Source organism: Varroa destructor, unplaced genomic scaffold (genome assembly GCF_002443255.2).
Source record: "Varroa destructor unplaced genomic scaffold, Vdes_3.0 BEIS01000001.1, whole genome shotgun sequence".
NCBI lineage: Eukaryota > Metazoa > Arthropoda > Arachnida > Mesostigmata > Varroidae > Varroa > Varroa destructor.
The window spans coordinates 68,335,781-68,350,569 of record NW_019211454.1 but is presented as its reverse complement, the minus strand read 5'-3'; the positions used below and the strand labels follow the sequence as shown (position 1 = coordinate 68,350,569).

The 14,789-nt window shown below is 42.1% G+C and overlaps 1 protein-coding gene across 1 annotated transcript in view; it reads left to right on the top strand.

Annotated features, from left to right (window-relative positions):
- uif (sushi, von Willebrand factor type A, EGF and pentraxin domain-containing protein uif) overlaps window positions 1–14,789 on the top strand; it is an 81,650-nt gene that overhangs the window by 46,841 nt on the left and 20,020 nt on the right. The window contains exons 4-7 of the mRNA XM_022789274.2: window positions 1,169–1,267; window positions 9,491–10,838; window positions 11,459–11,622; window positions 12,022–12,345. Coding sequence (XP_022645009.1) covers window positions 1,169–1,267; window positions 9,491–10,838; window positions 11,459–11,622; window positions 12,022–12,345 — 1,935 coding nt within the window. The remainder of the gene's footprint in view (window positions 1–1,168; window positions 1,268–9,490; window positions 10,839–11,458; window positions 11,623–12,021; window positions 12,346–14,789) is intronic.

Here is a 14,789-nt window from a genome sequence, read left to right as displayed (position 1 = left end):
GGCTCTGTGTTATCTACCGATTTTTGTTTAACAGTTTTCCCCTAGCTAGTCAGTCGAGATGAATGTGTATATGCGCATAAACAGGGCTCGTTTTTGGTATCTGTCTTTTTCGATTGCTTTCAAAGCTTTCCCAATAGCTTTTTGTTGAGTGTACTACGGAAATTACCGAATTCAATAGAATTATGTCAATCAAAATCAAGAGCATAACTATGTTTTCCCGAATTTAACGGAGGAGAACTCCTTGGAGCCACCTTTAACGATTGACAATGCCGCATCTGACCACGGTCACATCTAGGCTTTCAGGAACGCTGAATTGCCCTTGAAGTCTTCAAACTCCGATTTCACATGTTTGCACACCCCCCAGATTCACTTTGCAAAATAGATCGCTAGGTCCGTACGGTTGTCCCCTTTCGAAAGCAACATAAACCTTGTCGAAACGAGAATCTATTGGGTTGTTGCCAGCAACAATGGGTGGTATCTGACAGGCTATGTCAATACACAACAACGTAATATACATTAGCAATACAGGTTACGACAACCAAGACCGAACAACCTTCGATACCGAAAGATGCCGCAGAAGGGGGAGTGGAGGGGAGAGGGGGGCTATAAAAGTACAGCTAAAACAAACAAACAAAAAAATCGTCCGTAATAGAAATAAAAACAAACCAAATTAGTGTTTTCAAGGCTGTTTTATAATTACGCTTCTTTTCAAGAGGATGGCGCCTTTACAGAACAGTCAATGAGATATGAGAGAACTTTCTAGTGAAGAACATATCCTTACAATTGCACGCAAAGGGAAGACATTAATTCGGCACGTTTATAGCGTGAACATTGTATTTTGTAAGTGGTGACACCTCGCCCGGCTAAGCATTTGATAAAGTGATAAAACTTCTATATTTCGAAATTAAGTTGCTTGGGCAAAGTCGAAACCTACCAGCCTGTCGAATTACTTTCTTTTACAATAAATTAGATAATTGCGTAAAAATTCGATGAAAAAATAATTTCTAAAACGTGTGATCTTCTGCCCTGTCAGCTTTTCGGTAAGGCTTTTAATAATATTTCGATAGAAAACGTAATTCCATACGGGCACTTCGCATTAGGTGCTGCAATTTACATAAGGCCATGTTAAACCAATAGTTATGACTAACCAATTTTTTTTCTGTTTCAGGAACATTTTTGTGCGCGAGTGGGAAGTGCCTTAATAAGAGATGGCAATGCGATGGGGTCGATGACTGCGGAGACGGATCGGACGAAATGGATTGCCCGCGTAAGTTGGGCAATAACCCATGCTAAATGCAACACTTGACTCATAAATATGGTAGCAGAAATATCTGCATTAATTGTTCTTAATGGCCAACAGAAGAATTTGACAGGAATGAGATCTTTTTTTCGCAGTTGGTGTAATTGGCGAGAAACGATCACTCTTGGTGGCGCTAAGGCTTTGTACCTTATTGACTATCTGGGATTCAGCTCTTCACTCCGTTGTGCGTTCGCGATGCTTTCCTGTTTGTTCGCACTACAAAACTAAGGCACTCTTTAATTATTCAGTATAAACAAAACAAGCTATTGATTGTTTTTTTAATACGTTTGAGTATCAAGATATGGCCACGTTTAATTATATAGATTGACACAAACGGAATTTCACTTATTCGACCATGTCACACCAATACATCGCAAAAAACATAAAAATTTCGCTCAGTAAAAACGAACACCGATGCTATGAAGTTTCTAAGCAAGATGATGAAGCTAATTCCCCGAAACCACAATGGCGTAATGTGTTCTACGATTTTTTACTTCTTGGCTCAGTGCGAAGGCCTCACGTGCTCGCTGATCAGAAGTAGATTGTCAGGCAAACGTGAAGAGTCTACGTCTGTACTGTATCTTTTTTTTAACGTGTCGTACTGCTCACGTCACAAAAGGTAGTAGCTTACATTTACAGGATTAGCTAACTCGTTATCATACTAAGTGCGCTGATGAATGGATTCTGTAATGGTTATAACACTTGAACGAACACTCAATTGAACGGGATTCCGTAGGCGAAAAAAAGGGAACTTTGACATTTACCACCACGATCCGTCCGTCCGTACGTTCGTTCCTCTTTTTTTCTCACGTCTTGTTTTTTTTTTTAATTTGCTTTTTCGTGCTATTGCGAACGTTATTCAAACGACGTTGAATTTAGCGCTGCTACAGACGATGATTGACTTGTATGCGTGTGTGTATGATAGCCGTCTGATTGCTTTAACCACTAGTTAAGAGCCACCAATCAACGAGTATTCTTCAATCATCGTTCGGTAACTACAGCGTTACTTACTGCTTGGCACACGGCAATCCACGTCCAGTGAGAAATATTTGGCATTGAAACAAGTCTTATGGATAGTAGATAGCAAAGAGCTTGCTGTTCCTTATCAATAATAGATGAATCTATGATGACATTGCAACAACTCTGATCTTCTAGAGGAGGACAGATTTAGCAGGCGACAGATGAGAAGAACAATGCTCTTCAAATGCACTACGATTTCTCAAACATCAGTCGAAATATCTCTACTATGTATCTTTATCTGTGATTATATTCTACGGGGTAACGCAAAAATCGAATTGTACGTTTACACAAGTCTTTATGAGCAAATACGTCTAGGATAGTTAGATCCAATTAATTTTTATTATACACATGGCCTTAGTTCGGATAAATTAGCCCGTACTGGTACCTCCATAAGCGAAGCCTAGCGGTTTACTATGAATTAACCCCACGTGCTGTTGTCGGTTATATTCTAAATCATAAATTGTACCTGCAGACCTATTATTATTCGGTGTCATTTGGATTACAACAAAAATTAAGGGACAATTGGGGTAAGGTTAGTAGAGACAGCAGTACTTCGGCAACCTCGGGACAGGCAAAGTCTAAGTTTGGAAGCTGCTGCTTCAAGGTTGAGGCACTTCGCGCCCTCTGAGTGTGCTGTGATAACTTGTCAACTTACAAACACGATTTGCGTAGTATTTTAATATATATACATGCAGATAATACTTTCGAGTCTTTTCTATGATCTCCTACTTCTATAGAAAGATAGTAATGCAGTTTTAATCCTTGATAGTGTAGTACGTTACATGTGACGGGTAATTCTGACCAATGGATTGTGTGGCGAATGAAGTTTTCATCCATATCGAAACCCCACTAGTCTTGCATAGTCTCAAATGAACGCTCGTTAAGGGTCGCAATGAAAAGGAAGGCTTTGATAACGACGATAAGCCTCGATAGTATAACCCATTCCCAATAACTATAATTGAAATAAGTGAAACGCACTAGTACTACCCGGCCGATTTGTAATGAACAGAATTCTGAAGGACTTCGGTTCATATTGTCAAGACAATTCCTCGTCAAAGCGACGGTCCGCCTGACTGGCACCGTTCAGATGGCGACTAGCAACGGATCGGTATCTGTTACATCGCTGCCGCTACTGCCGCAGATCGTTTCTATAAGCATACCATTGGACAGACACAATGCGATCCGTGCAAGACACCAGGAGCGTCTACTCTTGGCCACAGCCAGATTTCGTTACCACGATATTAGCTGGCTGGCCGTTACGACTGAACACGATGAGTAATTTCTGTTCGTCTGATGCTCAACCCGCTGAAGCTTCTCCTAGACCAGCTAACGCTGAGGTAGCAGTAGAAAAGCATCAAACAAGTAGAGCGATGGTTCTAGAATTAGCGCAAAGCTCTGTATTGTGCATAATTAAAGTTGACCGTTGAATAAACCGTTTCTGAAGTTCGCTGATTCTTGTGTCCCGTTAAGTTTGCCACGTATCGAATGCGGTTCGTTCATGATGATGGTAATGGTCATGAATCCTTAGAACTGGTCTGTGCAGGGAGGATTGACTACCACAGTCGAGTATCGCATCGAGATTAACAGTCTTCGAATGCTCGCAAGACCAATACTGAAGGGCAGCCCCAAATTGCATATTAGGTCTCTTCAAATCATATTGTTTGCTTTTTTTTTTTCTGCTTATGCGTATAATTCGATGTTTCATTTCACTTCTCTCACTCGACGATTTCATTACTCTACTGTTGAAGTTATATCCAGACGAGGTCTGACGACAGACGAGGCTGTTGATTTAGTTCTTTCCCGCCCTTCTTAATATCTCTTTCTGGCATGTCGTATAGCGGCATCAACGAAACCATTGGATAGATAAATCTGACAGGCTCTGAGAATGAGAGCTCACCTGACGTGAACCAGGACCGCTACATAAACTGCCGCAGTAGACATACGACACAACATCACCATTATACTATCATTAAATGTGGTCTTATTCGGGCGAAACGTTGAATCGTGTGCCAGCAGTCAATGAATCGCCGCTGCATCTAGTGGACAGAGGAGAGTCATTGACGAAAACCATCTAATTCTATGTGGCAGGATAAGGCTCCGATATGTATGGGATATTACGTTTTTAGAATACGTTATGGCCGAGTGTATCAACCGTATTTTTTCGAGCGACGATCACAGAACGAACGGAAGATGGACGAATCAACTATATAACATTATTCTATACGAATAAGTTCTTCTTTGCTATACTGTGCGATTTGTTCCTCATAGGAGTCACTATTGAACGTAGACGATCAGAGTTCTTTCTGCTTAGCTGTGTTAGCGAGAAGATGCAGAAAATAGCGTTTGTCCTTAGCAGCTTCCCTATAATCATTCTAGTTAGCTGTGGAGCATCATAAATCACCCATACTTGCAGCGTACGAGTTAAACGAATGAACCCGAGACGCTCCTTCCGTCTTTTACTGTAGTAGTACCGTTCCTGTGGCGTATCGTCCTGTTACCGGGCCCCAAAGACCTTTACACCGCTTTTAGTCCGAATTTTTACTTGGAGTCTGGAAAAAGAGCTCCTAAAGAATGAACTCACAGAAAATATCAGTGCCAAATAACACTTCGAGCGATTCATGAAGCACAATCATCTTCAATAACCGACCGTTTAGTCACGATTATCGTGTTTTGCCACTGATGACGGGTTACTTTGTGTGCTTATTGCGAGTCAAACATGTGCTTGTTGTGAGTTATTGATGGAGAAGTGACTAATGCCTCGAATAAGCTACACGTAAAAAGTTATCAGGCGAAGGCAGCTTCCGTTTGTACGATTCTCTTCAAACAAGGGCAAAAATGGCTGAGAGATCATTGGGATAACTTTTATACATTAGGAGCTATATGAGTGCCGATAAATTTTAGGTTGTCGTTAAGTCAGATGGGGTTCGTAGATGTTAGTACTGCCGGGTACAGGTCTAGGGTAAAATACTTTTATACTGTATCGGATAAGCCGCAAAATGGACTTTTATCTTTACTACGAAATGTTCAAATATGAGGTATAAAAGCAAACACTGCTAAATATATTTGATGTTAATGATTTGGTGATCGGTTCCTCAGGTTCTATGTTTGTTCATAAGCAACAGTTCTTTTTTTTGTTGAAGCGAAGGAAAGAACCCATGAGACAATTTTTCGTTTTCTTTTACACGAAGATTAAGTATGGGCCCTGTAAGACAACAAACACATCCTCTGATAAAATCTCTTCCTGGGCAGGAATATGGGCACATCTATTCAAAACTCTTCAATCAAAAGTTATCATCACGGCTACGATGTGTTTTATCCACGTTTTTGCAATTGCAATAAGCATGTGCGATCTATAAGGCATCGTATTGCAAAGCAACTATGTATATATATATACATGTTTCTTTTGGGTCTTTCTACTAGCGGCCTGAGCCGTCTACTTGTTGTACCGATACATTCTTCTGTTCATGTTTCGGTTTAGCTGCCGTTGTTATTGCCTTGATCGCCGTCTTCATCACCAGCACTATCGCCTCGCGTCGTCGCTGAAGAAAACCTAGACGAAGACCAAGCAGCCAACGAGCGAACGAATGAACGGCCTTTCAATGCAAGGGATGGATTTCGGCCACCAGGTGGAAGATCACCTTGGCTATTGGCTACGAGACGAACGCTGGCGCCTGTTGAACTGTGGCAGTCCTTACTAACGCTGCCGCTAAAACTAGTGCTCTTTCGGTAACTCCATGGGCACCAATGAAGGCTGGACGGCTTGTGAACAGAACCGAAACGGAGTATGCCGTTCGACTGCGCTGCCATAACGGCCGTATCGAGTATGCTGTAATATTCCGTTATTTGCCGTAGCTACAGAGCATAATCGTTGGTATAGAATTGACTGGGTGAAAAGTTTCTTTCTAAGTGTAAAACATCGAAAGACGAAATAAAGCCAGTGGCGGCATCGGCAGATAGATGAAAAGTGTAGGCATCATAAAAAACTTTATCACATCTTAGCTGTTGGTAGTGTAGCAGTGTCCCTCGCTATCATGTCATGATGATTCTCGGCAAGGTACCAAACAAGGAAGGAGGAGTCAAGAAGGAGATCAAAGAGGGAGGAGGACGACAAGGCAGGAGAAGGAACGTGAGAAAAATGACAACGTTGACACCCTTTTCGCCTTCGATCATTATTACTTATATCGATTATTATTTGTTACTGTGTCAGCTGTCAGCTGATAGCACATGAGACAATCCGAAGTCCAGAATAAAATCAAAACTAAATAATAGGAAAACGACGGCCTCACTTTAGCACCGTTATTCTCGTCAGCGTTCGTCACCGTGATAATCTTCTATGTGTATATAGATATTATTTCGCAAATCTGTGGCATACTCGCTAATCAGACTCGGAATCCTGCGCATACACATGTATTCTTCCTATTTAATAGAATTTCGTTATCAAACGAAGAAATTCCTTCGATTTTGGCAAAACTCTAATCGATAATTGAGGAATAATTGATAGAGATTGCGTTTAAAGATTCGTGCAGACAAAAAAATATTAAGTCCGAAGACATAGGAGGACACGTTTTCATACCACTTAGACGAGTATCCTGCGCACAACGCGGATGGTTTACTTAAACGGAAAAATTACTTTGCGAATAGGTAACGGGTTTACGGCCAGCAGTATGAAATTCAATCAATGACGTTCATATTCTCGATGCGGCTGTGACAGGTGATAAGCGGGAAGCTTGATTTTTTGGGTGAGTACTGTTTACTACTATGTCAGACAAGCCTATTGGTAGTTCGTAATACCTGCAACTGGTCGCAAGGCGCCCTTGTTTGCTGAAGAAAGAATTTGAAGATAGATTGACAAATCAATCTTTTGTCAGTTGTTAACGCTTAAGAGTACTACATCGCTATCGTCGTTGTGCAGTACTTTCTTTTTCAAAGAGCCAAAATTTAGCAAAGCCAAATTTATCGTCAACGTTACGAGGCATTGGGATCGACGGTGGGTACCCAATATGGGGGCTGACGCAGTACGAAGAGTCATCTATGGGTAACTTCGAGTAGCGATGTTTCTTTTTCCCAGCAGTGACAATCATTGCAGCAGTATGATGTGTTATGCAGTACGTTCATTAACTAGTTGGTAGCGCTGCTGTGATGGTTAACTGCTCCAACAAAACTGACTATCTGGGTCGGACGTCTGGAGTCGAGCACATATGCTGCTTCCAATTCTTTCGGCAAAATGTAAACACTGCACAGTATGTGGATAAAGATGGTATATATATATATGATCGGCAATGTTCGTATACGCAATAAACATATAACGACATACATATTGCTGCGGAAAGGTCTAGTCATGATATAAAATGGCTTCGTGAAGCAGCATGATGGTAATTCACACAACTATCAGAGAATGGCTCAAAAAGAATGCCTTCGCCCAGCATTTGATGCCAGAAGAGATTAGTTCGATAAAAATAGTAATGGCGACATGTTGGGAACAAGCGAGGACAAACGTCACAATTGGAGGAGCTTATGGAAATCAGTGACATACATACGTACATTGCAGCAATGTTCATACGGTCTCTATAATTACAGTCACTACTGGACATAGTGACGACTACGCAATGGCAAAGAGGCCCAGTTTTACCACTCTATACCACGTAATGCTGCCTGGAATCTTTGGAGTCAGTTAAATAGAACGCACAAGTAAAATGGTTGTATGATATAAATGTAAGAAATGGTCCGCGCTCGTTATGGCCCACGAATACAATCCCCAGTGGCTCCATTGTTAACATTTATTATTATATAAAGATTCTCTTTGAAGATGTTCATAGATCTTGAATGTCCGCTATGTATAAGAGCTTGACTCAAATAAGTGTATTAACTTTATAGAGTAATAATACCACTAACTTTATCGGACCTCGTTCCTCGCCCGTGATTTAATGCGGAAGTACATCTAGTATGTTTTTATTAAGGAATATAGTAGGGAAAACTTCGCCCAGTTGAGGACGAAGACGGAGAAATCACAGCGCTGATACTATTTAGGCTAAATGCAAGCTTTTTAACCAAAAGCAATTATTTAGATTGAAGATAGCCGCTACCGCCGAAAAGCTTAAGTTGATAACGTATGTCCAAATCGTAAAAAAAAAAAACAAGATTTTCACACATGTAGTAGCTTTTATTACCGTACTGATTCTTATTCTGCTCAACAATTTCATAGACTACGTACACAGACACGAACAAAACGCGGTAGTTTTCGGCGATACGTGCACCGATCAATGTAGACTCGTGTATGCGTGTTTCAGCGTCATCGTTCGTGCGCAGATATTATATTGTAGACAGATTAGCGCCTGCTATCGCCGACATGTTTTTTTTTTCTGACCAGTGATTTGCTCAAATCTTAATTGTTGTAGAAAGCAGTACAGCTATCAGATCGCGTTATCGAAGCGACACCAGTGGCGCTATCGTAGACATTTTTGCATGTTCAAGTAAGTTAGACACGTCGGGGGGCGTTACAGCCACCGCTGTAGGTGAACGTTGTTGAAATAGCGGTACCCACGCATATCGTTGTGTTTATTTGCTTTAAATGATAAGGAACAGGCAGTCAATGCAGAATAATGCAGATGTCCGCACTTTATTCAGAAGCTTTTGTAAAAGTTTTACCTCTACTTTTGTGGAACCGAAATATGTTATAGCTGGGGTAGATTCGAAAGGTCGTACGGTACGTGTTGAAATAGCGCTAATTTTATAAACATCGATTTATATATATATATTATTATAGATTTATAAGACTAGTGAATTAAGATACGCGTCTTAACGCAAGACTAATGTAGTGAAATAAGCATGAGATGTTCGCGTTCGAGGACTAAATAGGGACCTTCTGCTGGTTGAACTAGCTACATATCTTTTGTTGAGTGAACAGTAATTTTTTCTGTCTCAGTTTTGACTTGAGCTGTTTTCTACCATGGGGGGCTTCCGGGTGAAATGTTAATCGGTGATCGACATTTGAAAAAAATATCCTATTTACTCGCTAAATATAAAATGTTTGATTCCAATGATAAACGAACTAGACACTCCACACAGGCATGACCCATTCATTTCTGGGTTGAGCTAAGTGAACTCGTTGGTCCGAAAGTGCTTGTCTTAATAAAAAAAAATTGGGTTTGCTTTTTTTTTCTTTCGTTACAGGGTTATGCCACCATTACCTGAAAAGTTCCGGAGACTCTATTCAGTCTCCTAACTATCCGCAAAAGTATGAAACAAATCTCGATTGTAAATGGACGCTAGAGGGCCCGTTGGGAACAGGAATTGTGCTGCAGTTTTCGGATTTTGAAACAGAGTCAAACTTCGACGCGGTGCAGGTGCTCTCTGGTGGCAGGACAGAAGAATCGAGCGTTTCGCTCGCACAGCTTTCTGGAAAGCAAAATATTTCCTCGAAAAGCTTTATCACAGGAAGTAATCTAATGATCGTCAAGTTCAAATCGGACGCCGCAGCGGAGAAGAAAGGATTCCGTGCCAGCTGGAAAACTGAAACATTAAAATGCGGTGGAGAGTTGTTTGCTCACTCATCGGCTCAAGTGCTCAATTCACCAGGTTATCCAAGCGCCTATCCAGGCGGCATCGAGTGTCTTTGGGTAATTACAGCACCGCATAATAAACTTGTGTCCCTAGAGATTGTCGACCTCGACCTCGAGGTAACCGACTCAATACTACTTCGAGACGGTGCCACTCCAAGCGACACCTTGCTCTCTAAACTTGGAGGAACAACTGAAGAGAACCCTAAATTTATTTTGTCAACCCAGAATCGTGTCTATATCTATTTTAAGACTGACACTGCCCACGCCGCTCGCAAGGGATTCTCTATCCGTTTTCGAGCGGGATGCCAAGTAGATATCATTGCGGATCAGGGAAGCATTAACTCACCTGCGTTTGGCGTCGGCAAGTATCCGTCAAATCAGAATTGCGCATACCGCATTACCCGCCCCGGTGGAGGTCCAATCTCACTAAAGTTCGACAAGTTCCTCGTGGCTAGCGATGACCATATTCAAGTGTATGATGGTCAGAATTCGAAATCGGTAAAGCTCCACGCCGGACAAGGTTACTCCGGAGCGACGCGTCCCACTCACACTCTGACAGCAACTTCGGGATCTTTGTACGTAGTTTTTCAGTCGAACTCACTTAATACAGCAGCTGGATGGCAAGCGAGTTTCTCATCTGATTGTCCGCTCCTGGCTGTTGGAGAACGGGCCCTTGCTTCGAGTCGCGATACGACCTTTGGGGCCGAAGTTACCTATACGTGTCCGAGTGGAATGGAGTTTAGTAGCGGTCGTAAGAAGATTATCGCCGAATGTCTTCCTGGAGGCAAATGGTCTGTGCCGCACGTTCCAGCCTGTCAGGAAATCTACTGTGGGCCCGTCCCGCAGATAAGCAGTGGGTTCGCGGTAGGCGCAACTAACGTCACTTTCCGAGGTCAGGCTACTTACCAGTGCTACGCCGGCTTTACGTTTCCGGGAGGACTGCAGCAGCAGACGGTCAGGTGAGTTGTCAAATTAGGTCACACGTTACTGCTGCTGCCGAACGCATCGACGAGCAATCACCACCCAATTAGCGCAAGGTAAGCGCTTGCCTACCTGTTTGCCAGTCGGCTAACGAGCATTAGCAAACCGTTCAGCCTATTCCAAACAACAGCTGAAGAAGCCAACTACTAGAAGAGCGCCAGCGGCTTCTCTACGGCTCGCTTGACGGCAGCTCGAATTCTGCTAACGCGCCTCTCTTTTTTCTCAACCATTAGCTTTTGGAAGAAAAGCGTTTTGTAGATAGAAATTCAGAGATATATACATAAATCGGGAAGTTAAATAAAAAAGAGAGAAACCAAGCAGAGTGACGGGCAGGCAGGCAGGCTTATTGTTCGAAGACGTCCTGTTGTTGTCGATAATTTTTTACCCGGCCCACCTTTGTCAGATTTTTACTCAACTACATTTTCTATCATGCGATTTGAATGATTACGTCGATGATTATGATGCCGATGGCTTGCTTCTAATAGTAATAATTGTTAAAGCAGTAGTTCCGTTAATATTATAATAAGTATGCACACTGGGACCCAACGCACTAACGACTGAGGGGCTGACTAATTACTGTATAATGGACAATGTTTAGGTGCAATGAGTATGGTAACTGGGATAACCTTCCGGTGTGTATGGCTTCATCATGCCCACCTTTGCCTGAGGTCGCGAATTCCATCCCGAGATTCCTCAATGGGGCTGGAAGAAACTATGGGACTGTCGTTCGATTCGACTGCGAGCCAGGATACAGGAGAAGTGGTTAGTCACTCCTAATTGAATTATTTCATCTATTAATTTAGCCTTAAGCTATACAAGGTGACATGGTTTCTAATGGAACGTGTGCCTATACGTTATAAAAATCATTTTAAGGCTCATGACTAAATCAATCAGAAAGACAAACCGTAATCCTTGCTACGATCTAGAGTCTGCTAGAATAAAACGGGTTTTTACCATACTTTTTCGCGTAACTATACTACCGTAATAACAATGAAACTGTAGACTTTTTGTTGCGGAATAACCATCTATTGTTTTCACAGATCTAGTATGATCCATTTGCTTAAAGATGTGATATTAAAATACTTGTTGATATTTTCTTGTGTATTCAAAGATTTAGAATGTACAATCATTGTATGTTTTTTGTTGATCCAATCAACTCAGGCTATCCTGTGGTCGTGTGCAAAAGCAATGGACAGTGGAGCGCAAACCCACCAACTTGTCAAAGAGCCCAATGCTACGAGGTGCCAAAAGTTGACAATGGCCAGGTTATGATGGACAAGAAAACCTATCTTTTTGGGGACAAGTCCAAAGTTGCTTGTAATAGAGGTTACAAACTCGAAGGACAGGCAACGATAACGTGCGGGGCAGACCAAACATTCGAAAATGTGCCCGCGTGCGTTGACATCAATGAATGCAATTCACCTACGGCCTGTGATTCCGCCTCGACAATATGCATTAACACTCCAGGCAGCTTCTTCTGCAAATGTAAGTATGAAAAGTAAATGACTCGTTTACTTATCAACTAAATCATAATTGATCTAATGAAAACAGGGGTCTATTATGGTGGTAACCAAACATTCGATAAGAACGTTAATGTGATAATACTTCAATGTCCCCTAAGATATATCCATGTATTCTTACTGTATTCGACAGTTGTCAGAATGTCAATCGAGACCTATTGAACGTTAATCTTTATTAGAGGCACCGAGTTGCCAGCTTGTTTTCAAGTGGGTCTAAGCTACGTAACATATAGTCACTGCCCTGGAAACACGTATTATTCTAATAGATAGTGTAGTCATCGTTGGACGCAATGCTTCTTCCTCCGTAGCGCAGTGACACTATATTTAACAGAAACATTAACGCTAGCCTTCGTCGTTGTCGAACTTAATTGGTTTCTCGTTTTGGCTGGTCTTTTCCCTAGAGCGTTTTAGGCTTACCGCGGTATCGGCAGTTCTCCTATTGTCAACATCGCATGGACATTTTACCGCTACTATTAGCGTAACCCGTTGATGGAATCATGCCTACAGTAGCGCAAGAAGGCGTCAAAACAAAAAAGAAACTAACTTTCAGTCATTATTCATGGTTGTCGCCAACAATATCGCATAGCGCCGCGCACTGATTGCCAGACATGTCGTACTACAAATACCTGTATTGTATGGCTGTACGCTTACAATTGGGGAATAAAGCTATCACGACAGCTGATTGGTCTGCGGCCCGTGTGGCCAGAAGTTACGCATATGTAGCTTTTGTTCAGATCCATGAGGCATTCCGATTTAGCAAACGCAATCAATTTTTACCTTACTTTCACCTACTTCTATCAACCGCTTTATCTTTTCGTGATTTTTCCTGCCAGAGTTACGCACACTTAAATGATCACGATTATGATACGTAGAAGACCATATAAATGTATACGTGCATATACTACTTACGAAGCTCTACCTGCTCAGATATTGTGCACTACTGCTTGTTTATTATAAAATCTGGGCCACGGCCGGCCTCGTATCGCCAACTTCAATCCTTCAAGCATTAGCCGCTGTTATGATATCTGCTTGCAACTATCCTCCCAGTATCGCCCAGTAAGTTTTAAGCGGTTCCCTTTGTTCAGTCCAATCCAATGGCTTGTCTCAGACTTTTGGTACTGATGTCGTTATATTATCACGCCGCTGTTAATTATGATATTTTTGTGCATGAAAATTATCTTTCTAGAAAGGCGTTCCATGCTATACTTATGATTCTAACGTAGTCCGCAGTGTGCAGACCCCGTACGGCTACTGCGACTGTTGTTGTCATCGTCCGTTCTTTTTGTTGGCGCAATTATTTTAGTCATGTTTACGTTACCTGTTCGTGTATATATATATATATATAAACTGGAGTATATATATGCCAATTACATGACGAAGTGTGCTTAGTTTATATTTTCGAAAAGGGAAAAGCAATTAATTCAACTTCCTAGCAGCAACATCCAATAGTACGAAATTCAAACAAGATAACTTTGCGTAATTTTTTTTATCTCTAAACTGAGATGAAATATTCATGTTATCTCACGCTCATTGATGGTCAGTATTTACACTTCACAATAAGGCTAAAAAGAATACTCTACATTTGTCCAATTGTAGCTGGTTGGTGTCCTAATGTTCGAGTGATGGCTAATTGATCGCAGCGGCCACGCATTTTTACCACCCACTGCAGAATATCGATGATACGAAGTAGAAGAATAAGTGCTCAAAGGTACATGCGTATCTCAAAGGGCGTATGTATACAGAAACAGCGACTGCTAGCTATCGATAAAACGGGAGAAAATTTTCAAGTGCAAATTACTGTCCCTTATTATTATCATTGTCGTCTGCTGTCTCGCTCTTCCCGAACCACCGACGTGTCCATCGGCCTCGTGCCACGATACGATTTGGACTTTAATCTGACATCGTCATGGATGTGTCGATGGTCGCGTCGATAACCATAGGATAAGAGTGCAGTCGCCTCTCGTCAACAGATCAGGACAGCGGCGGCAAACATAGTGGCTTGCTTTTGTGGCGGTAGTGACTGACAGATCTTTGACAGAATATAGAGCCGACACTCACTGAGCGGGCACGCATCGCTTCTCATACCGGTAATGGTGGTGTAATCTGAGCGGAACCCGTATCTGACCGATTCGCTTTTGGTCTCTCCCACCCTCTTTTTCCTGTTTCGTTCATCGCTGCTTCCCGTCATCGCTGCCTTCGTCGACGGCATCTTCGGCAACTTCGTCTCAACGTCTGCCTGCGTCCGAATTGCCGCTTCATTTGCTGGTGCCGACTGCGTTCCATCAATTTTGCAAAGATCCGACATATTTCGAAACTGCCCGCGGCTAATTGGGTCATCGCGAATTCGTCCAAACACACACACGGGCAGTCCGCCACGCAGCCCTAGATGTGGTGACTTAAAACGGCATA